The 25,748-nt window shown below is 35.2% G+C and overlaps 1 protein-coding gene across 1 annotated transcript in view; it reads left to right on the top strand.

Moving 5' to 3' along the window:
• LOC100892154 (rho GTPase-activating protein 35) overlaps positions 1-25,748 on the top strand; it is a 130,288-nt gene that overhangs the window by 61,184 nt on the left and 43,356 nt on the right. The window contains exons 17-29 of the mRNA XM_030993067.1: positions 854-989; positions 2,332-2,372; positions 5,548-5,679; positions 9,065-9,139; positions 11,839-11,952; positions 14,309-14,386; positions 17,400-17,489; positions 21,755-21,796; positions 22,261-22,314; positions 22,708-22,761; positions 23,152-23,205; positions 24,553-24,621; positions 25,618-25,686. Coding sequence (XP_030848927.1) covers positions 854-989; positions 2,332-2,372; positions 5,548-5,679; positions 9,065-9,139; positions 11,839-11,952; positions 14,309-14,386; positions 17,400-17,489; positions 21,755-21,796; positions 22,261-22,314; positions 22,708-22,761; positions 23,152-23,205; positions 24,553-24,621; positions 25,618-25,686 — 1,008 coding nt within the window. The remainder of the gene's footprint in view (positions 1-853; positions 990-2,331; positions 2,373-5,547; positions 5,680-9,064; positions 9,140-11,838; positions 11,953-14,308; positions 14,387-17,399; positions 17,490-21,754; positions 21,797-22,260; positions 22,315-22,707; positions 22,762-23,151; positions 23,206-24,552; positions 24,622-25,617; positions 25,687-25,748) is intronic.

The raw sequence follows: 25,748 nt of genomic DNA, 5'->3' as shown, positions 1-25,748 counted from the left end.
AAACTGCTCATCATTCAGAGATCAAAGTATGCACTGTGTGTAGGAGTGGTCTAAAAATTGCAGTGCCTAAGTAGGGGTTTGGTTAGGAATGGGTAATAAGGTGTTAACAGGGGAACGCAAGTTTTATCAGAGATAGCAGTGAGTAACCGTCTTGTGGATGATACACCTACTGCAAGATTAGTGACAGCGAACTGCTCATCATTCAGAGATCAAAGTATGTGCTGTGCGTAGGATTGGTCTCGAATTGCAGTGCCTAAGTATGGTTTGGTTAGGAATGGGTAAAAAGGTTTTACCGGGGGAATGCATGTTTTATGAGGGTTGTTGTACATCATAGCATTTTGTGAATGGAAGTTACGACATTGTGATACCCTCCTTCTGAAAAAGTAGGGGCAAGTTAAAGGTTATCAGAACTTCCTCTTTGGAAATAATGTAAATTCATTTGAAAGTCACATTTTTTCGTTGCACAATGTTGGCAGCTCTGGGAAGTACTGCTACTGCTTTTACTATTGTACAAAACCTGTAATTCGGCTTTTGAGCCGTGATTGATTTTTATTTCAAGAAACCATTACTACTACTACTAGTATTACTTGAGATATTTGTGCGGTGAGGGGTTTGGTATTTGTAAATCGTTGGCTGTGTATAATTTACTTTACCTATATTTAAAAAAACTTGTACTGTATTAGTTGTTGCACTCTCTAAACCTATTACATGGAAACCTGTTTTTATAAAGACCGCTCACGGGAAAGATGAAAAGACGTGTTGCAGGTGGTTGCTAAAGCAGGTTTGACTGCACTTAAGACTATGTAGTGACCAAATCTCATGCATCAATATTCTTTTCCCCCTCCCTATTCAGCTGTGATCTACAACAGGTTTCTGAAGGAAGCACTTGACAAGAGGAGAGAGACGGAAAGGATGTTCAAGGTGGAGGAGCCACCCAGTCCAAGTCCTTTCATATCTAACAGACCTCCCATGGAGCTACCCTCACCCCAGTAAGTTCACTAACAAAATATTATTTCTTTCTTTATGTATTCATTTATATATGTATCTACTGTAAAGACTGTTATTTTCGAGCGATTCATTTTTCGCGCTGAGCGACCCCAAAACATATTTGCTGGTTCTTAAATTTGTGTTGCACCTAATTCAGCCGGTTCAGAACAAGCATAAGAAAACATGTTTATATTTTCGCTGGTTCTAAAATTTGCGGACACCGACTTCAGCCCGATATTTGTGAGAATTACTGTACCGCGAATATTTCCTCGTTTACAGTATGTATCTTTCTATCTATCTAACTATCTAGTTAAGAGATAGTTCAGTAACAAAATCTTGTCGTTTTTTAACTACAAAATGCTGGCAATTGCCAATGAATGTTGTTGTAAAATATGTAAACCCCCCCCCCCAAAAAAAAAAAAAAACATAATAGAAGTAGATTTCTTGAATGGTCCAGAATCAAGTTTCATTCTTTATAATAGTAATATGGATATTTATTTAGCGCCGGTATCCGCCAGGCTCTGACGCTCATGGCGCTTTACACATATTACCCTGGTTGTAGCCGAGCTGCCAAAGTAACTAGCGCTCAAGCATATCAGGTACCCATTTACACCTGGGTGGAGAGTGGCAAATGTAGATTAACGTCTTGCCAAAGGACATAAGTGCCGCGGCGGGACTATTCTATCACCAGAGCCTTGTTTCATAAAATGTGCTAAAACAAAACAAATTACAGTAACTGTTATAAGCTATTGAAATCATTGCATTTTAAAGGTAAAGACCAGTATTGGAAACGCCCCAATTTCAAAAAATGAAATGGAAGCTCTCATTACCAATCATGTGAAAGAATATGTTTTGACTAATACATGATGATTAAAAAATTTGCCGGGAAACCGCCTACTACTTCATATATTTGGTAAATTTGTTTCTCTCATGGTCTGTGAGAGATATAGGGTAGTCCCATATACATCTTTCTGTGTATAGTGCTTGTAACTTTACGAAGAATGGGCCAAATTTCTTATCATTTTGATGATTCCAGAACCTTGCAGATGCTAGATGCTAGATGATCAACCTTTTTTGATCGATTCCACAATGTTTCTTTCACAATGCAATCGCGTGACCATAACTGGTCTTTACCTTTAATAGCTGAGAGCAAATTTGATACCAAAATATGACACTTGATATTGAAAAAAATTTGTTATGAAACAGGGCCCAGATCATACTCAGGGCTTGAATGCATGTATACCACACATGTCTTATGTGTGACTGTCTTCTTTTTTTGATGTTCTGTTTTTATTATTATTTTTCCTTATAACAATTTATTTTTCCTTCTTTTTTTTTCTTCAGCAGAGACGTCACGCTAGATGATTCCCAGACCCCTACGTCAGGTAAAGCACAAGCCATAACTTTCCCCTCAAATATGTATCCTTATTACTCCATTCTGCATGGAATGAATCATATATTCTTGCATTTTGTAGTGTCTTTATATCTTCACAGACACCATACTAGTTTTGTATACGTCTGTTTAGAGCTATTTGGGTCCCATGATGATAGTAAATGTTATATGTACGTACCATAAGTCAAATATGTATTCATGCAGTACATATTCATATAAATATACTGTTGATTGTGAAATTCAGATGCCAAACATTACCTCATCTGTCTATTTTCTCACATTACTTTTTCATGTACTTTTTCATTTAAATTGCATCACATTTAGGTTTACATTATCTCTTTCCTTTTAAGCAACTTCTAGCAAGGCTGTCTGTGTCTTTGAATCAGTTCTTGTCAATATTAGAAAAATTTCAAGTAATATATTTTAAAGGCAGTGAATAGAAAAATAACAATTTAAAAAGTAAAGACAAACAAAATGAAAATGGTGATTAAGAGTTTTAAGAAAACAAGATTTGTATTTTACTTTAATAATTCTTATTTATTTATTCATCTGTTTATTTATTTCTTTTTACAACCTTATTTCAAATGTACTTTACAAATTTAAAATAGAGAAGCCAAGACTTGGAAGGCAGACAGAAATAAGAGAAAAATAAGGAGTGTAGGGAAAAGACTTATGTTGCAAAAGAACATTTCAAAAAGAAGGAATGCAAAAATATGGAGAGGAAAAAATGACAGTAACACCATGTTTTGAGATGGGAGATAGATAAATATGTCAAGGCTATAAAGAGGAGAATTTGTATGAACCTCATAAGGACTGCATCCAACTAAAGCTTTCCCCTTGATATACATGAACATATATGAATGAAACAAAGCCCTCCTAAATGTCTAAAGTGTTATGCATCATAGATATACCATTTCCCTGTATAGCAATATGATATGATTGTTGTAATTGATAGCATACATATATGTAAGTGGCATGATTTTGACCTGGATTTGAAATTTGTTCTTTAATCCGTCATAACAAATCCAAGTCGTACATATTATACATCTCTGTGTAGGTTCCTCAGCTAGCTTTCTATCGATACTTTGGGCTTAAAATGATAAGTTGCTTGGATGCAAATGAACAATTAAAACCCTGTCAAACTCCTGCACAAATTAAATCATGTATATTAGTATGAATTCACCAATTATACAATATACGCATCTACTTGTAAAACCGAGTATGCATGTTCTTTCTTTTTTATTTAACAAAGATATCTGTATACTTTTAAATATGGGAATGGCATTATATAGACATATCAATATTGGATCCAGCATTTCGTTTGCTGGTGTTGTAGGAGCTATATAATTTGTTTTCCTTCTCATTATTAACAAGTCCACGACTAATTATGGTGAAATTGTATATATTCAAGTCAGAATATACTTATTTGTTTTGCAGAATTAAATGAAAAAGCATAACAGGGTCTTTGGGTTTGCTAAATGAATTCAGCCTGCTTTTACCCTTACATAAATGTTTTTTGCTCCCTATAAATTTGTCCAACCTGGTTGTGAGGCTATCTAGAATCCTCTTATAAAATTGTAGCAATGGTCTGAATTGCTACAATCGCCGTTCCTATCCCTCAAGAAATTCTATTCAATTCAAACTGTGTGTCAGACATTTTAATGCAAGGAAATTTTCTCTGTAATTTAGAGAATTAAAAAAAAAATTATGAACAAAGGAACTTATGATTCAATTAGAAATAAGTCAATTACTTGAAGCTACAGAGTGACAGAGTCCCTATTTAGTTAAGGAAAGCCACATATATTTTCTGCATGATTTTATAAGAATGATGAGATATATACTGCTATCGTGTGACACAGTTCAAGATTCCTTTTCCTCCACCTTGTGTTTGTTGAATCCATTTTTTCTAAATGCAGCAGTCGAACATCATCATGAGAATCTCCTAGTTAGACGCTGGTAGATACTTCCTTTTTCTGGGCTTAGTGAACTTGAAAAAACAAACAAAAGGAAAATGGAATTGGTGAAACAGTAATAACTATCCTGAATCTTGTTCTAATTTATCCTTTCTTCATTTTTCCATCCTTCCATCCCTCAAATTTGTTGGCTTACCTTCCCTCCCCTCAACCCCCTGTTTAATAAATGGCATCTTCCAATTAATGCACTGTGTCATCAATGTGCTGAAATGAATTTCCTTTTTTGTTTTTGCTTCTTTCCTCCCTTACCTGCATACATGTGCTGTACCTGTGATGTAACTATGCGGTTTTTATCTTGTAATTGATGCTTATTTATGTGGTGGTTGTTCTACTTATAATTATTGTCTGTCCTTGCTAAATTTGTCCTCCATTCCTCCTTGATTTGGTCTCGTCATCTACTTCCATGAATTATCAAATCTCAAAAACACATATTTCATCTCTGTATGGTCCTTTTTATTGATTTTCTAATCTTTTGTTTTTGTGTTGAATATTACAAAATAATGTGTACCACCACAAATTTTATTTTCATCAATTTGTAATCGTTTCTTTGGGTTTTATCCTTTCAATGTCCTTCGATTTTTGTTTCAAATTGGAATTGATAAATATCTTTAATAAACAAAATGCATTTCCTTTCTCATTGATTACATTTGAACAAATTAATTGTCAATATTTTTTTTCTTTATGTATGGTTCCATGTGTTCTGTTTTGTGTCATGTTATCATCTGCATCACACCAACATTTTTTTTTCATCTCCATACATATCTTACGGTTTAATTTTAATATGTCCATGACTATTCTGTGCATAATACAACCATTAATTAATGCTATGATTTATTTATTTCAACTCTGGTGTAATATATTGATACATACACATTCCCCTTTATTGCATTTATTGGTACTCTAATCTTGTATCAACTTGACTTCACAATGATTAAATTCCGCATTACTTCCTTTGATTCTTCCATTTCATTTGATACCTATTCTATCCTCTTAATATCTTGATATGTCAATATAATGCACTTGTACCTCCATGTAAAATCTAATTTGATTTGTATAATGCCCAATCGGTCTGCATGAAATTGATGGTATTGATATATATGCATATATTTGTTGCATGATGCACCGTGACCTCCCAACCCCAACCCCAACCCCACCCCCTTCTCGATGGTGCCAACCCAAACCCCCTTCCAATAGGCTACACCCCTGAGTTTGTACCCCGCAAGAGATCCGTTTCTTCTGAAGCGGTGGTCCACGACCCCTTGGTAAAGCCCAGCGAAATCCGCAACCGCATGAGACTGCAGCAGCAGACGCATTATAGTTTCAGAGGTAAAGGAATTAAGGTGTCGTCTTCTTCAACAGGAGTTTAAAGTTTGAATTTCTTCCAGTTTCACAGGCAGTTTAAATGTTTGATTTCCTGGTGGCAGCAGTGGGATATAATATAATATATGATATTTTGATGTTGTGCTTAAAGATACCATATCCCTTTTGCAGGCAACATCAAATTATGTAGAACTTTGCAGGGAATTATGAATATGTAATGTATGTCCTATCTGTGAAATTTAAACGTTAGCAGTGTCCTAATATTCAAATTATGCAAGGAAACCCGTTTACTTGCTAGACTTCACTGTCAGACACTATTGAGTGAGTGACTGGTTTTCATTCTTCTTTGGTAATAACATACATGAAAAGAGTTGTAAAGGGTACATGAGCATTTGTCTACATCAATAACCCACTTCTTAAAATGGCCAAAATTAAACTAATTGAATCTTTGCGCAGCATAAAACGTATGACAATTCGGTACAATGGTCTGAAAATCAGACTATTACTTACTAGCTCTATAGCTCGATTTGACAACTAATACTTTTTTTTTTCCCCACTTAACCCTTACTGTACTGGGCTATTTTGAGCACCCTCTGACTGGGGGGGGGGGGGGGGGGGCCTCGGAGGCCCCCCCTATGATCTCGGCCGTCGAATGTCCGATTAACACGAAAATTTGCATATTTGTAGATATTTACGTAAGGAACAAGATGGTATAATTAGTTTTTTCCTAATATGCAAATTTTTGTCGTTATTGCCTAATTAATTATGCAAAATGCTAATCTTATGCATTTTACAGAAAACTCTACATATTTGTACGTAGACTTGTGAAGAATCTTGAAAATGTATTGAATAAATGTTTCCTTCATTTCAAATTCATGAGGTTTCATTATTTTTTATGATATTTGAAAATGCATAGGTTAATTTGCATAAATTATGAATACGCAAATTACGCATTCTTGAATATCAAATCTGGAACTATATTTAGGGAACTAGAATCATTACAAAAATTTTCAGACTCCACTTTTAGAATGTTGAAACTCATTATTCATATGAAACTTCTTTTCTAACACAAAATAGTTATTTGATGTAATTGATAATGATAATTTATGCAAATTTGATGCAATTTTCAACTATTTATTTTCTTATGTATTTTATTGTTTTTTATTTCTTATTATATCTATTGTTTTATTTCTAATGTATTCTTTTGTTCTGGAATACATCAAGTTACTCTGAGAAACATATAAAAGCAATTTGATATCAATTCATATCTTCACATTTCTGCTTGTACATGAATATATGCAATTATAGCACTTTTTTGATGACATGCGCATACTAATTGTTATGTAACACCTTACAGGTATATCCGATTTCGACGAAAATTGTATCAAAATGTGCGTAAGGCTTGAGGGAAAAAAGTCATGAAACGACAATTCAAAATTCCAAGCGGTTGCGGCGCGATCTCCGAAAATGTCGAGGGGGGGGGGGGCCTCCCAGGCCCCCCCCCAGTACAGTAAGGGTTAAAGACATTTTCAAGCCCCCCCCCCCCTTTTTTTAGGGAAGTTCTGAAATAGTATTATCTTTTAAATGCTGCTGGAATTTAACCTTTTCCTTTTTTGGGCCTGCAAATGGGACATAGTACCTGTAAAGGAATAAACGTGTCGCCTTCGTCGATATGTGTTGGCACCCAATAGTAATAGACTAAATGTAGTTTTCACATTTTATTTAAAACTCTGTAGGCAAATAAATAATTGATTAGACATGTCATCATCATAGCATTCCTTTTAACTTCTTGTGAAAGAGGGTTTTACAAAAGTTTTACAAGTTTTAAGAAGGTAAATAGTAGATAGGTTACTGATACAAAGAGCAGAGAAATGCTCTTCCATGTTTGTGTAATTGTCCTATCACGTTCATTTTGATATACGGTTTGTAAAAAGCAGGGGTTCTATTCTTTGATTGAGATTGAAGGAAAGATTGGGAGAATGAGAGAAGGAAAGAAAAGCAGTTGTTCATAGAGGAGATTAACATTGTAGAATAAGAAAGAAAGTTTATGAAGTTTATTATTTGTTGTATGTGAAAATGAGATTTTTCCTGATTTCTTTCTTGAGAAATTTAAATATTAAAGCTTATTTCTATAAGTATTGAACAAAGCCGTCATTCAACGAGCCCCCATTCCATTCTTGATTTAAGAATAACGCACACACTTTTTTTATTTACAAGGGTTACAAATAATTTAGTTGTTAATTCCATATACATATATACATTATTACATACTGTACCTGTAATATTACCCTATTTTTTCTTCATTATGTATCCATTAACATTTTCAATATTCTTGACCCTTTAAATATCATTGGTTTAGTTCATTTCCTCGATATACTGCAGAGAACTTTCCTATTGATCTCTCCTAAGTCCTAACCATGCTACTGTCAAGTTACGTTTGATCTCAATGGTCATTCAGTATCATAAATCTACCGTATATTATCATCATGAAGGCTTTTTCACATAAGCCGTGCTAAATCGAAAGTGGCGTTTTTTCATGTGTACTAAATGAATGTTAAGTGGGGACACACCAATTGTCCTATGCGTACTCACTTATCTGTGTGTTTTGAGACACACACATGTGCAGTGTATTGCTCCCAAGTACGCTGAAATACAAAATAAATCCTTGGTTAACCGTGGCAGTTTACAGCGTCATACATGTGAGTGTACAGGCCTCATTAAAGGCTTGTTAAGATATGATGCAGCAAACTGCCAAAGGCCACTCACTATGAATACGACAGACAAAGAAAGCGGACAAAATATACAGTTCCTCAGGTAGACAAAGGAACATCCCTTCACTGCTATTATGTAAAAAGTGAATATGCATGTGACACCTGTTCTACAAATTTTTACATAATAGCAGTGAAGGGATGTTCCTTTGTCTACCTGAGGAACTGTATATTTTGTCCGCTTTCTTTGTCAGTCATGTTCATAGTGACTGCATGTGTAATAGGATGCCAGTTGCGCACAACTAAGGTCTTGTTTGTCTTCAGTGAGCTCTGTGTAATTAGATACAGAAATGTGATGCGTATCACACCTTGCCTCATCAAAGCCTCTGCGATTTCACAGCGTCGTATCTAAACGTATCTTTAGCAGGCCTTAAATTTCAATATTTGTAGGGCAAGGCCACTTTTCTGTAGGGCACATTCCTATATTACAGCACAAATAGGAAGAATTGGAAAGGGCACATAACATCTCCAAGGCCTATGAGAGGGGCATTGAGGCCAATCAAAGGGGCATCCACGGCCATGGCCTTGGTGGCCTTGGATTAATTTAAGCCCTGCTTTTTTAGTATGTTTTTTTCTCAATCGTAATATTTGATATTTATTTTTCTTGTGTTACCCGGTACTAGGTGGTGAAGACTCGTTATACGATGTGATAAGCCAAAGCCAATCCTCCAAGTGGGCCCCGAAGCCAACCAATGAAGGTAAATACGTATTATGGCTGCAGGGGGATGTTTCACAAAGATCCTAAGTCGAACTCATCTCTAAGTTGGACTTAACAATTATGGAAAGCCATTAGCATCCTTGAAAATATCTTGTAAAAGTTATTCTAAAAGGCATTAAATGTTGATTCAAATCATTCATAGTTTCTATTATCATGGGAGATGTCATGTTCTTGATGTGGAATTTGTGAAAAGTCTAAAATACTTGAATTTTTGCTTTTGATATATTTCATTGTAAGGCTGCAAATGGTTCTCCATAATATTTAAGTCCAACTTAGAGTTAAGTTTGACTTAAAATCTTTGTGAAACACCCCCCAGGCGTTAAAGGGCATACAAACTATCATTAGAGACATATTACCAAGCTGAAAGTGGGATCATATATTGAGGGGTCAGTGACACAAAGACGTAACTCCATTTTGGCCATCTTGAGAAAAAGTGGTTTATGTGTCACTGAGTACTTGGGCCTTAAGGAGTTAAGTCTATGTTTCACTAGCCATTGACTTCAATTGAGTGGAATAAAGTCATTGTTTTCTGGAAAGCCCACATTTTTCTGAACATTTTGATATCAAATACTCTTTTTGTCAAAATATGGAGTTACGTCTTTGTGTCACTGAACCCTCAATAAGATGCTCTTCCAAGTATGATTGGGAATGGCTGATTTTGTATAATTTTGTCACTGCTTTAGAGATGAAAGGGTTAAAATCTCCTTATCATAATAATCCAAAAAGGACAACATTAACTAAAATCATGTCTAATTGGTTTTGGGGTCCGAATGTCATGAAACTATTGCTGCTGGTGATACATCGTCAAATATGTATGTTAATATGTGCTCATCGTGCATGCAGGACCTTATATGTTGCAGCAATTTATTGAGATGGAAACCATACTGCATTAACATCTGAAAAGTAGAAATAGGTTGTGAACAATGATAACTCATTTCATGTTTACCTAACCTTGGGGGCAAAAGGATGTCATGAAACTATTGTTGCGTATCACCAGCAATTATGAACGCTAATATGTGCTCATGTACATGTATGAGGGAACTCATATGCAGCAGCAACTAATTGACACAGAAAACATTCTGTATTTACATCTGAAATTTGCTAATTTTCTTATCCTCCTCAAGTCATGATAAAAACCACATGTACCATCATTGTTCCAGGTAAAAAGTGTGAGCTCTTTTGTGTGCGCCTGGAATTGAGTGTGCCTGGGTGTGTTCAGGCTTTTGCTTGGTCATGTTTTACTTGATGCTAAATCATGCTATGGTAATGGGACCATGCATTTGTCATTGCGCAATGGCCCCTGTCTGTAGTGCGCTAACTTAAAAACAAGGGTTACATGATAACCTTATTATTTGTGTGCTCTGGGGTTGCAATTCCTGGTAATGTATGTTTTCAGGACTCTAGGAGACCAAACATAGAAGAATTCACCATAACTCTGCTTGGAACTTATTTAACCGAGCAGATGTAATCGTTTTAGGATGGGCTGTAATGTGTTTTATGGCTTGGCATTTACTTGCATGCTGCATTCTGAAGGAAGATTTCGTAATGGGGAGTTTGTCTGCCGTGTGAACAGTCCATAAGGAGAGGCGGTCCAAATGATCAAAGCCTGTGCCTTCTAGTCCCTTCCATAAAAATCCATTCTGAAAATAAAACAAATTTCATTTCCTCATGAGGGCCACATATTTGTTGTTATTGCATTGGGTCTGTTTCCTCATAATGTCCCATTTTGAGTCGATCTTGCTGTACTGCTGATAAAGAGAAATATAGAAATACTTATGACATGAATTTTAAAGGGTCATTTTTTTCCACTCAATTGGTGTGAAACCGTCTCATGTAATTTGCATAATCTCCCAGCAGCAAATCGAAGTTTGAGAAACTTGTCGTGTTTTGATTAATCATGGTTTACTTTCTTTTTTTAATTACCAAGTCAGCTGTTGATTTGGCCTTTGAATACAGATTGCAGCATGGGAAGTTAATGAGAGCAATTTCTAAAAAAAACATTTCTTCTTGATTTTTATTGAAGTGAGGATTTATGGTGTTTTATTATTATTTTTTTTACAACCACACCTTTCCCCACCCTCTGCTCTCCAACCTTATTCCTCAATACCGTACCCTACTTGCAATATACTACCCCTTCCCTTCCATATACCCCACCCCCTCATACCATCTCATTATACAACCCCTTATGCAACATCCTTATACCACCTCAATACCCCACCCTCTTAACTACCCCTTTCCTCTCATATATACCCCAATATCCCCACCCCATTATTCTACTTATCCCCTCTCTGATAAATCCATCTCTTATACCATCCCTTATACAACTTCTCATACCACCCCTATACCAACCACTTATACCACCCTCTTATACCAACTCCTTTAAACCACCCTCTTATACCATCCCCTTTAAACCACCCCCTTACACCATCCCCTTATACCACCCTCTTATACCAATCACCCTTTTCTTATGTACATACCACATCCCTATCATGCTATCCCATTTCTTACCAACTTCCTATGCCACACCCTTTACCACCCTCCATACACACCCTTATACCAACCCATTATACCACTCCCTTATACCATCCCATTATACCTCTCCCATACACCACTCCCATACACCTCCTTATACCACACCCTAAAACCAACCCATTATATTACCCCTTTCCTTGCAAGCAGCCCGCATATACCATACAGCCAACTATGAATCCAGGCCGCGCCGGTGGGGCTCGGAAGTGCGGCGAAAGCCAAACTTGCCCCTGCCCTCAACACCTCAGAGTTCTGGTACAGAAGGTAGAGATTTGGTTGAAAGATTATTTCAATGTCTTATGTGTGCTTGTGCACTCCTTGTATGTAGTGCCCTCTGTGCATTGTGTTACTTATACTCATCCTGTCTGTATTATTCTGTCCTCTCTATACTGTAAAAGTGAGAATTTTGGGGTAAAATGAAAGTTGAGTACTGGTTACTCACATTACATATAGATGAAAGAAAAGAAATGACACACAGAGTTGTCATTGTGTTGCTTTGTCAAAGAACATCATGTCAATTAATATAGGAGCATAACAAGTGATGCATTTGTAGCTATTTGACATGTGTTTGAAATTCAGTGGTAGAAATTGACAAAAGAGCTATTTTCACTCAAGCATTCCGTTTCATACAATCCCCAAAATATTGCTTTTACAGTATATACCAGTATTCTCTGTTTTCTTCTTTTGTCTTGGGGTCGTTTGAGAATGCATACTGTTTTCCTAACATTTTTTTACATATTTTTTCCGTCTTCATTTAAAGGAAAATGCTGATGTAGAAATCATGATGTGTCTCTGCACCGTACATTAATATAACCAATTGTGCATTATGTTTCTGTATGTCTGTCTGTTTGTCTGTTCGACTCTCTGTGTATGTTACCCTGTTATGGATTTTTGGTCTTTGTGGATCTTTGATTTCCTTTTTTTTTAAATTTCGACTTTCCTCGTTATTTTCTGAAATGTATCTGTATATCTCTATCTCGGTTTTTGGTTAATGTTTCACTTGAATTTCTGATTTGTTTTTATTTATGCTAAATTACATGGGGGAATTTCACAAAATGGAATCAGTGTATTTTCTAAACCTTTTGAAATTTGTTTTTACTTTTGCTGGAGGGTAGAAATAACATTTAGAAAAAAAAGTGAAACAAAGATTATAGAAAGAAATAAATAAATCACTAATTCAAATCTCAATCCTTTGAAAAACACATGCATGCTGAAGCCTGATTTCAATTTGGTGGGTAGCTGTGATATTAGTGTATTTAAAATAGCATTTCTGGTTTCCTTGTGGGCAAAACTCTGGCATCTTGTAGTCTGCATATTCCTGTACTATGCATGCTCCGGGAGTACATCCATATAAATCAAACATTAAATCTATATCTATATCTTTATATATATATATCTATTTTTCTGCTTGTTAAAAAAAAAAAATCAATTAAATACTTAAATGTACTTTTATTCTTTTATTCTGTATGTAGATGATATAGGTTCATTTCCCCTTAATATTTACAATGTATTCTACATTTGCATTGTTGGTCACTGCATATGTGTGTGTCTTCACTTGGATCCATCGGGTTTGTTGTCCTGGTATATGTATGAACACAGTGTAGAAATATATTGTGTGTGCATTATTTACTCTCTGTATATCCAGCATTACATGTAGCCTTCCACACAGACACTGGATCTACTGGTAATACATTTACTCCGCAATCCAAATGTTAGCGCAATTGTTATTGTTTTCTGCGATGTGTGATCAGCCATTTTTCAGCACTATCAGACCTTCACAAAGGCAGATGCCTAGTGAATTACTTGAGTCGGTATGTGCTTTCCTGCCTTATAGTAAACAAAATCATATTATACCGGAGCTGGGGAGAAGGTCATCACACTTGTCCCATATATCTTATGGAGTTTTATCAGTGCACCTGAAAACTGTTTTTATTTTACTCTATATGGGTGTTTTTTCTCCTTCTTATCTGACTATGGCTTCGGTTTTTATCATGGCTGTGGTTTTTATCCTGGTTTTAGAATTATGTGCTATATTATTACCTCCATTTTCTCTGACAATTCCTATCTAAGTATACATAAAGTGTATATATTTATGTTAAGATATACTGTATTTGAGTAATTCTTCCATTGTATACTAAATATAGCACTTGTGAATACAATTCATTCTTTTTTCATTGGCTTTTCAAAGATCTGCCTCGGTGCCTTAGAACAATAACTAACACTTCTGTAGTAAAAACATTTTTCTCTTGTTTCTCTCCTTCTCTCCTTCCATTCCTCTTTCTGGCTTTCTGTCTTAACATTCTCTATGTCCCATCCTAACCACCCTTTCAATCACACATCTATCTTTCCTTCAACTCTCCTTTCCTTTCTCTTTTATTCACTCTCTTCTTTACTCTTGTTTCAACTGGTCTTTTACTCTACATTTCTATCATTCAATCAATTCTTATGTGTTTCTCTCACATCTCCTTTTCACTGTCTACTTTCTCCTTCTTTTCTTTTATCTTTCCTCCTTTCTTTTCTCCTCCCCCCCCCCTGCTTCGCATATCGCATAACGCTTCATCCGCAACTACCACGAACATCTGGACCAAAAAAAATAAAAAATCAACATTTTTTGCTGTAGCGCACTATATACATGTTGAGAGGAGAGGCTCTGAACCTGTACGGCCATCGGTGGCGCTGTCGGCCCGGCCACATCAAGGTTTGTTCAAATGCATGCTTGCTAAATTGCTTTCCCCCATGGTTTCTGTATCTTTGATTATTAACGTGTCTCTCATTGGAACTGCATTTCCTAATTTCCTGTACCCTTTTCATTTTAACCTTGTTTCATTTAGTTTTCTTAGGTTTTCTGTGTGCTTGAAATCTTGCTTTTTGCCCATCATTGTAATAGTTTTCTTTTGTTTCCTCTGTTTTTAGTCAGAAAGGCATTACCTCATATACTTTAACCCAATGACTACTGCAACCGCTTGGTCCCAGGAGGCAATGGGTTCATTATAGAGTAACGCTCTTCTGGCTCTGAACATACAGTTGATTCCTCTCTTCCATATCTCCAGAGACTGTCCATTATTCTCCCTTTTTGGTATATCAGTTATCATTTGGTACCAAGTTTTCTTTATTTTTCTGTATGATTACAAATTTTAACTCCCTCTTGTAGTTTTTATTGTTTGTTCCTTTCTTTGCTGGACCTGAATGTCCTCATGATTTTCTTCCTCTTTGTTTTATCAGTTATCATTTCTTACTCAGTTTTCTTTAGTTTGCTATAAGATATTTCCCTTTCAATAGTGTCCTTTATTCATTTCTCTCCTTAACCTGAATGTTGATTTTCATTTTTCCATCTTTGTTTTATCAGTTATCATTGGTATTGCCACCACGTTTTCTTCATTTTTCTGAATGCCAGCAAGTCTTACTGCCCTTCAGTTTTCTATTGTTGATCATTTCTCTGCTGGACCTGAATGTCTCTTATCAGTTATCTTTAGTATTATTGCTACCAAGTTTTCTTTTTTTCCCCTGTATGATTATAAACCTTACCTCCCTTTAGTTCATTATTATTTATTCCTCTCCTTGCTGAAGCAGATTACCTTTTATTTTCTCCCTCTTTGTTTTATGAGTTATCAGTGCATACCAAGTTTTCCTTATTTTTATGTACGGTATGATAACAAATCGTACTGCCCTCTATACTTTTCATTGATGATTGTTCTCTGAAATTAAGTGCCATCTTTTGTTCCAATTTTTATTTTCCAGTTATCACTGTTTACTAACATTCCTCAATATATCTTATCTTCAATCACGGACCTGAATAATTTTATCTGCTGAGATCCAGCTAGTGTTATTCGTATCAGTCCTTTAATACAGTTAAAATCCTTCCTGCTCTCAACAGACTGATTATATTTTCTTTTGTTTCTTCAAATTTTCCCATGAAAATGCATCGTCACTCTTAAATAGTGGTCTTATTTGTACAGTTTTGTTTCATCCATTTGTTTAGATGTTGTGTTATATGGTTTATTTCCTTTACACATTTTTGTTTGAGTTCTTTTTTCTCAAGTTTAATCAATGGCAGACACTTTCCCCAGGTTTCTTTACATAATGATGCATTTTTTTTCATTCATATTGTTATATATAGAAGTAGAAACTTCATTAGGCAACTGAAAAGCAAACCTGTGTAAATATTTATTTCCCCTCCCCTTTTTCTGTTCTATGGCTGTATTTGGAACATTCTCTGTAGCTGTTAATGTATGCATTTCATCAATCTATTGTATCATAAGTAGGCCTAGACTATAATTCAACATTCCCTTTTTACTATACAGAGAAAACTGTTGTGGATTGAGTTGTGCTATACATGTATATATTAGTTACATTGTATATTTTTCTAACTGCCAATAAGTAATGTACTCAGCAGAAGCCTCAATGTTCCTTGCAAACAAATGTATCTTATGCTAAATCTTTGTAATACATGAAAATCTACAATTCAAAAAGAGGAAGTGGAGATAAAAAGTAGGTCATAATTTGGCAGATAACATGATCGTATTTACAATTTTTGCATTTGCTATTAAACTTGGTACTGGGGAAATCTATGACAGATGTTTTGATTTGAAGGCACATATATCAACTTTCAATTAGATGAATTGTACTCCACCCAATCTTGTGTCCCTTTGAAGGCATACCAGCCCTGTGAAATCTTTACACTCCCCACCTTATTTCTTAAGTGATAATTCTGTATTTTTTTCCATGAAGTTAAATGTTGATTTTTATTAAAGGTCGTTTACTCAAGGCCTTAGTTATATTTTTGCTTTATTAAATATCTTTCTGAATTTGTTTTCTTCTTCTGTGCAGTACTATAAAAGGACTCCAGGCATTTTCAATATTTAAACCTTTTATCTTCTACTGAAGATCCTGCCCTGTTTTAATGTTTTAAATTATGATCTTTCTGAAAGTATTCTTTTTCTATTAAGTTTTGGGTGTTTTAACGCCCTGTAAAGGGGATAATGTCCTGTTTGAACGTCTGCCTTCATGTTTCTTTTTCTGAAATTAAAATTCTTAGATTATTTCCTCTTTATTTCTCCCTCATGCTTCAATCAGACTCCTTCCACCCTAGTAGCCCTAACTTAACCCACAGTCAAACCTAATTTGTCTTTTTGAACTTGTTGCATTTCACTACATTTACTTTTTTTTCTCTTTTATCAGTTTTTAGCCCCTTTAAAAGGACTCCAGCCCTTCGCAAATTCTGCATTGCTGTACATTTTTCTGAAATCATAATTTTTTGATTCTTTCCCTTCATTTTTTCTTCATGCAGACTCTGTCCATCCTAATAGCCCTACCAAACCAAAAGTCAAACCTAATTTGTATATTTGAACTTTTTGCCTTTTGCCTATATCTAACCAATTTATGGCTCCTTTAAAAGGACTCCAGCCTTTTTTTTCGAATTCTGCATTGCTGCACATATTTCTGAAATCATAATTCTTTGATTCTTTCCCTTCATTTTTCCTTCATGCTTCGACCAGACTCCTTCCAACCTAATGGTCCTACTAAACCAAAAGTCAAACCTAATTTGTATTTTTGAACTTGTTTGCCTTTCACTGAAATCACTTTTATCTCTAATCAGTTCATGGCTTCTTAAAAAGAACCCCAGCCCTTCGCAAATTCTACATTGCTGTACATTTTTCTGAAATCATAATTCTTTGATTCTCTCCCCTCTCTCTCCTTCATGCTTCGACCAGACTCCTTCCAACCTAGTAGTCCTACTAAACCAAAAGTCAAACCTAAACCACCTATCAGAAGCAGCAGTAAAAAACAAGAGTATTCACCAGGTTTGTTATTGGGCTATTTAATCTTGCAGTGATCTCATTTCTCTGCAAAAGCTGTTTGGTGTTCGGCAATTAAATATTCACTCGCACCATCTTGGCCCAAATATTTGCTGTCGATTTTATTATTGTTGTCACAAATGGTGTGCAGTGTTTTGATTTAATTTTCTTTCTTCTGGAAGTCATTTTACAGTCACTTTTCTTTCATGTGGTCATTTGAATTTGAGTTATTCTGGTGAAGCTGTCTTTTCTTTTCTTTTTAAAGTTCTTGCTCAATGAAGATTTGTTTTGGGTTTCTTTTCAATTTGATGGTGCACAAGCTTTTAATATCGTTTTTTTTTTCTTTACCTAGTTGTGATGTCCTTGGATACAATACCTCATTTAATTTTGCAAACCATTTATATAACTTTACCGACATATTAGTAAAGAAGTTATATTTCAATCCAACAGACATCTTTCAATTCAAAATTGATGTCTGCCAAGCTTTCCTAAATTGGTTGTTAAATGCTCTATAGAAATGGTAATGTTATAGAATTATGATATAATTTGGGATCATAAATCTTCATACTAATCATTTTATTGTCTTCTCTTGTGCCTTGGCCAAGACTCCACACCATCTGTTTTGTAAGGGGGTCCAAATTTTCCCAGTCTTTACGCATGAGCCCTATGTAAAAAAACAACAACAAAAAAAAAAAAAAAAAAAAATTGGGGGGATCCAGACTTATTGGGCACCTATGTGTCCTGGGCACTTGTTAGTGTCAAACCCTGATGTAGTGTTTGTAAACACATTTAGTCAAATTTATATGATTGGCACCTACATTTGTCATATTATTGCACAATTTTCAAGAACCATACATTTTTATTTCAGTAAGAATATATTTACAAGTGATTCAGTATTTGTTTTGTGTTTATATTATAACATTTTTGGGGGTATTATTTTGGTATGGTGTGCTTCACATCAATGTTTTCTTTATATGCCAGACAGTACAAAATACTTTCCTCTTTCATTCTATCTAGTTCTCCTTTCCTGTGATATTGTGGACTTTTCATCTTTCATTTCTATTTGAATCTGTTGAGAGCCAGTAAGATGTTAACTCTGTGCTCACGTATATGAGTTAACACTTTTCTCACTCACAACGGATCATATCTAAGGCAGTGTTTGAGCTGTGTGTTTTTGATTTTGTTACGCACTTGTTGTTTTAATCGAAGTCGCACTCGATGGCACTCTTTTGGAAGCTTTCTGTTCTCTTCTCATTTTATTTACCTTTATTTACCGTAATTAAGCCTCGGTGTTTCTCTGCAGTGCTGTTTGGAAGCGGTAACAGATTTGTGATACATTTATTTTTGTTTGCATAGCTTTGTTTCCCTTAGTTTCTTCTCTTTGAGTTTTATCTACATTCATATTGAAAAAACGGGGAGTGGATAATTCATTTTTGATGGTGCTAGGTGTGCAGGCTATTAGTATCTCAATGTAATTAAAAAGAAAGAAAAAGAAAAAGAACAAGTGGCTTGTGTGCTGGCTTTTTGGTAGAGCAGTGGTCTTGTAACCGGGAGGTCCCAGGTTCGAAACTAATTCAATGTGCTAGTGCCCTTTGGTAAGCCATTAATCCTAATTACCAAAACCCCTCGGAGAGGACGGAAAGCCATTGGTCCCCTGGTTGCTTACTTACAAGCACACATGCTTTCTTATCACTCGGGCAAAACAAACAAACGTAACTTTTTCCATGGCAATACAGCAAGATACACACGTATATTAGCAGCCAAAGAGCAAGTATAATTGCCATGTTCATTGTGAGAAAAAATGCTTTACTGCCCGTTGCAAACATGTATAGCTGATATTAGCTCATTTGTCTGGAATGATCAAGATGCTGCAAGAGGAAGTTGGAACTGAAACTGGGACCTGTTTCACAAAACTTGTCATCAGTGACCAATGACAGTTTTTGTTATAAGCTACTGAAATCCTTGCTTCTGATTGGTTATCAGCAGATTTGTCACTGATTTTTGTCATTTGTCATTGAATAAGGCTTTGTGAACCAGGCCCCAGGTGTGAGACATCAAATTAGTGGGATACAATTGGAGCCATTGACATGTTGATTCATTTGGAGACTTTTACATGTTCATTTTCATTTAGCATGCACTTTTTATTGGGTCAAATGGGTTAAAAGTATTCATTGGCCCTGAAACTTTATAAACAGTGAATAAATATTTCCTCTAAACAAGCTAAGGCATTATCCTTGAGAGGGCGAGATGTTGTGGCAGTCACAGCCTATTGAGAAAGAAAGTTTTGACATGCTCATGCATATATGCTCAAAGACCAGTTCATGAAGCTTCAAATACTTCCATCCTGTACACAATCGTTTTGGAGTGACATGTTGGAGGCAGTCTCTGGATTTGACCTATGACTTCTGGTGATGCAACTAATGCAAATAATAATACTCTGCTAGCTATGGTTGCAGGTGATTGTGGTACTGTAGATCCTTGTGCAGCTACATGTACAGATGCAGGTGGTTTTTACAGGTTGTAGTCTTCATTTGGGTTAAAGTGGCATAACTCTTGCTCATAATTGCCTAGTAAAGTTCATTACAACTAGCATATTTTGTTCATGACAAAATTGTACAGCTTATCATCTGGGGGGCGTTTCATGAAAAAATTAGTCGGTGGTTTTCACCGACTAATATCATGTTCACCGACAATTCTTTTGTCACCGACTATTTTCCAGGCCTGTGATTGGTCAAATTTAGTCAGCGCTGACTAAATTGCTGGTGAACATGATATTAGTCGGTGAAAACCACTGACTAATTGTTTCATTAAACGCCCCCCTGCATACAATCATTGGAGGAAACTGACTGAATACATATATGTGTAGTGTCTGCTTGGGGTGGGTGAGAAGGCATTAACTCATACTCTTTAACATAGAGCGTACCCTTCTGGCCTTCAAACAGATGATATGCCATACAGTCAAACCTGTCTATAAAGGCCACTCAATGGAAACAGACAAAGTGGCCACTGTAGAGAGGTGGCCTTTATAAAGAGATGGCCACTTAGAGGCTGTTCACACCGCAATGAGATAGCACGGTCTATCGTAGCACCCCCTTTTTTCTAGCTCGCGCTATCTCTCGTGGACCACCCCCAAGAGGTGCTCCAATGGCACGCCATTTTGGCTCGCCGTGGCTCGCTGTTGGGCGGACCAAAACGACGTTGTACCTCCCACACCGCAGAGATAGCGCGCGACCGGTGTGAACAGCCTCTAGGGCAGGTTTGACTGTAGTTATTTTCCATTCATGGTAATACTGTACAATCCCAAAGCAAGCATGTTAGATGGGAGTGGTGTATGCAGGTATATAGTATTGGGTCAGGGCAATTAGGTTACATATTCACCTACAACAGTTTAGAATTAAATGAATACATTGAAAAATCAAGACAAGACGGATGATTCTTTGCCTTTTATTTGTTATCATCTAACAACACATCATCTCTTGGAATCAAGATATTCCAATCCAATAATTTGCATATTCATAACAGTAGTCATTTGCATAATAGATGCGTACCAACCCATAGCTTTGTGCATAATTAATATTATATAAGACTTGCATTTAATTCATGTATGAGCTTACGTGTAATTGCGGTCAATCGCTGTAGAATCATATGCTCTTTCATCCTCTTGGGGTCTAGATATATTAGCTATCTTTGCTTTAATGTGGGCATGCGGATTTCACTGCTCCTAGCCTAATATAGAGTATAACATTCATTCAGTAGGTTGAAATGTGTTTATACATCATCATTCTGAATATTTGTCTGCCGCATGGAAACAGGAAATAATAGATTTCCTAGTTTTCTATTAAAGACAATAAGTTGTTTACATGTTTTCATATACCTTAAGAGTGTATCTAAAGAGCAATTGAAGAAAAAAAATTATAAAGCAAATTTAAACATTGAGTGAGAAGCATTTATACTGCACTTTCCATGATCATTATTCATTTGATGCATTTCGAATAGCTATTAATTTTATTATATAAACAACAACCAACAACAAAAAAATGGAAAGAAAAGAAAATGATAAATATAATGTACAAACGTGTTTTTATATTTTCATACAAAATTCATCATGCTGCGATTTCCATGATAATTATTCAATTGATGCTCTACAAAGTTGATAAAATAGGCAAAAAACAAACAAACAAAAAGTAAACTGTGAATTAAATTAGCCAGCTTGTTTCAGTTTCCATGACAATCACTTTGATAAAAATTGTATTGTTGTTCTTACAACACAGGTGATAATGCCTCTGCAAACACTACTACCCAGGAACCGGAGGGTTAGTTGAAAGTGTTTTTATGTTTTCATGTATATCTCTTTTCAGTGCAACTTTCTTAATCTTTTGTTGTGCGTGTGACTCGCATATATGTATGACTAACACACTAGGTATTTTAAATCACGTGTTGGTATGCACACCAAGAATTATGTATATATGTGTAGGGTAGTCACTTTATATTAATGCCTATAGCCTGAATCAGGCAATCATGTAAGTAGACAATACATAAGAATCTTTTTAAAAAGATCTGCTGAATCTTGCAGATGATGAAAATTACGTGTATGTAAATTAATTCTCTGAAGACAAATTGGTGAAGTTTAATGCAAGTTGTACTTACTAGTTAATAAAAATGAGTATGGTCCATATATATATTAGAGTTTTATACTCAGATAGTTAGCTACATCACGGAGATGTATTACATAGATATAAAATGCAAGAATTCACTAATTGACTTTTATTGCAAACAGAAATAGCGGCCTATGGAGAGTATAGTGGACCAACAACCAAGGCAAAACCAGAGGGTACGTTCTCAAAATAACTGTATCCATTATTTATCTCTGCCAATTGAGGGAAGAAGCAAAATATTAATTATTGTGAATCTGAGAATAAATAAGGACCAATATGAAGGGTATCCTTTCAAAAGAATGACAAGTACTTGATCAGGGTAAATAAATATAAGCTAAAGTTAAACCTCATTTTGTTTTATTCTTTTAACAAAACAATGTGGTTATAATGTTTCGCCAAGAAATGAAATATATATATGGCAGTCAATTTATAGCAAGTCTTATAGCATGAATCAGGCAAACATCTAGGAATAAAAAAAAAGAAGATCTTTGAATCTAAAAAGAAAATCCACTTATTTCTTCAGATTGTGAAGATTGTGAAATTAAATATAATAATTTTATTGCAAACAGAAATAGCGGCTTATGGAGAGTATAGTGGACCAACAACCAAGGCACAACCAGAGGGTATGTCTCTGAAATATCTGTAGCCATTATTTATCGCTGTCATCGATGGAAAAAGCAAGCTATAAACTATTGTGAAGCTGAGAATGAATAAGGACCAATATGAATGGTACCCTTTCAACAGAATTACAGGCATTCGATCAGGTTAAAGAAATGAAAACTAAAGTTTAACCTCAATTTATTTAATTCTTATAACAAAATGATAGTGAAGATATATTGTTTCACCAAGAAATATATATATTAATATAGATATGGCAGTCAATTTATATCAGTTTATTATAGGATGAATCAGACAAACATCTAGGTATTTCTTAAAAGATATATGAATCTAAAAGAAAATGCCCTTAATCCTTCAGATTGTGAAATTACATATAATAATTTTATTGCAAACAGAAATAGCGGCTTACGGAGAGTATAGTGGACCAACAACCAAGGCACAACCAGAGGGTATGTCTCTGAAATGAACTGTAGCCATTATTTATCTCGGTTAATCAAGGGAACAGGGACGATAACAACTATTCTTCATTTTATTAGAATAACGAAAAAATAAGTATTCCCTTCAAACCGATTTAAAATAGGAGGTACTTGTTCTGGTTAAAAATACATTAACTACTCTCAAATATTGCTTTGTTATTCTTACAGCAAAATTATGGTGCAATCTTTGAATGCTTTCATGGGGTAGATAGATGGTGTAGAATTGAGTTAAATGTGAGGCAAATATTGAAAATGATGCCTCTTACCGATAGTGACTATTTACAGTAGCACATGTTTTACATATAATGGGGAGAATTCATTAGAGATGAAATTGAGGTCGGGTCATAAGATTATATTGTGAAAGAAACTGTTTGGAAGCCATATCGAAAAGTCAATTATGAATTACATTTTCTCGTTATATTTTGAATATGAGGGCTTTTTGCAGGCCCCCCAAAATAAAAAAAAGTTAAATTCCAACAGCATTTGAAATATAATACTAATTTAGAACTTCCTTCACAACGAAAGGGCTTGAAAATGTCTTCTAGTGGGAAAATAATGAGCATTAGTTGTCAATTTGCAATCCATTTAGTAATAGTCTGATTTTCAGACCCTTGTACTGAATGGTAGTACGTTCTTTTTAATCAAGCTTCTAAGCGGCTAAGGAAAAACGAGAGGATATGTGTCATTTGAATCGTCTCTTGGAGCTAGAAGGACATGAACTCTCTGTAAGATGAGACACTTGATGCCCTTCTGGTATCTCAGGGACAATATGAATGCATCCCCTGTTTTCTGTCTGAAATTATGGGAACAAGCAATATTAAAATGTTTTTCCTTTGGAAATAAACTAATTAAACCATTATTACCTCGCATGAGCGGTAAGCAAAGTACAGCTACCTCACACAGCTCTAGTAACTCAAGTTGTTATTACATGTGACAGAGACCCATTAAGGTTATATAATGGGTATCCCCAAAGAAAAGTAATTGAATGAAAATGTTTTGCAGGAAATGTAGACCGAATTTCAAATTTGTGCAAACATAAAAAACAGACTTGGATTTTTTTAAATTAAATTTTCTCCATACCAATTAAAGAACTTATATCAAGTGATAATTTGTAATAATAATAATAATAATCATTAAAAAATTGATGATAATAATTATGATTTTTTTTCAATAGATACAGAATCATTTGAACACTTTTTACACTTAGAAATAGTGCCCCTACTGTACACAAACATTGTTGAGTATTTTCTCCGTGTTCCAAAGGTGCGATTGGAACAAAAATGGGGTTTTATAACAAATAAAATGTAATTTATTTGGCAGAAATTCCAGTGTATGGAGAGATTGATAGATCTGCAAAAAGAGCTACTCCTAAATCTGATCCAGCTGAGGGTATGTGTCTGACTGTTCAAAACTTTAAATTAACCTATACACATATATTAGCATTCATCAGTCATCAGTGACATATGTTAAACTCTGCATAAGTCAATTCTGTTGGGGACCGTAATAACAAAAAGTGTAGCGTGTGTGAAATTTGACTTTGGAAGTGTAAAGAACGCATGTTTTGTAAAGTTTGGTCAAAAAATTGGATTCAACTTAGTGCGACTTTGATTTATGCAGAGTTGGCAAGCCTCTAACTGTCTATTTAATCACACTCCATTTAGAGCATGTAATATATATTAATGGGCAAGTCCACAGTATTTTGTCACATAAGGCAATATTTTTTGTTACTTTTCCTGAACATTGCTCCAAGTTAATATCCTCACAGCTTGGAAACAAGGTAAATGGCTCCCCCAGTGGTCGTTTTGGTCCATTCTTGACTATTCTCAGTGATACATGGTATGGGACACCAAATACCTTATACTGTGGATTTGCCATTATGAGCTGGTGTCACACATGTACATGTGTATGTACATATGCATGTATGCATTCATCATCGTGAATATTGTAGGGTTATGTATAGGACAGATAAAGAGCATCATATTTACTCTTTGTAGAATTAGAATAGCTTCTTTATATACTTGGAAGACTAGAGTGTTCACACTAACTAATTGAAGGAAACAAATCTTTTCCCTTGCATTTACTCTGTGTGCAGAATTAGAATAGCTATCTTATATACTTAAGAACTAGAGTGTTCACACTGACTAACTGTCTGAATGAGGAGAATTTTTCTCCTTATACCATGTACAATTGTCATATGCTTAGTCTTTCTTGCATGACTACTGTCATGCAAGAAAGACTAAGCATATGACAGTGATAGTACTGAAGCTATTGATATCAGTAACAAGTTACAGTAACTGTTATAAGCTACTGAAATCATGGCTTTTGATTGGCTGACAGCGAATTTGTTTTAGAATTCTAGCATTTGTTATTGATATTGTTATTCAGAAGCACCGGCATATGGAGTGGTCAATAGAACTTCTAAAAAGCCTCCAGTGGCAGCACCGGGAGCAGAGGGTAGGTCTCTCAGGCTTATTTATGAATTAAAAAAAATATAAAATATATATATATATATATAT

Source organism: Strongylocentrotus purpuratus, unplaced genomic scaffold (genome assembly GCF_000002235.5).
Source record: "Strongylocentrotus purpuratus isolate Spur 01 unplaced genomic scaffold, Spur_5.0 spur5_scaffold_20, whole genome shotgun sequence".
Taxonomy (NCBI): domain Eukaryota; kingdom Metazoa; phylum Echinodermata; class Echinoidea; order Camarodonta; family Strongylocentrotidae; genus Strongylocentrotus; species Strongylocentrotus purpuratus.
The sequence above is the reverse complement of the archived record's forward strand: the minus strand, read 5'-3'. Positions and strand labels throughout refer to the sequence as shown.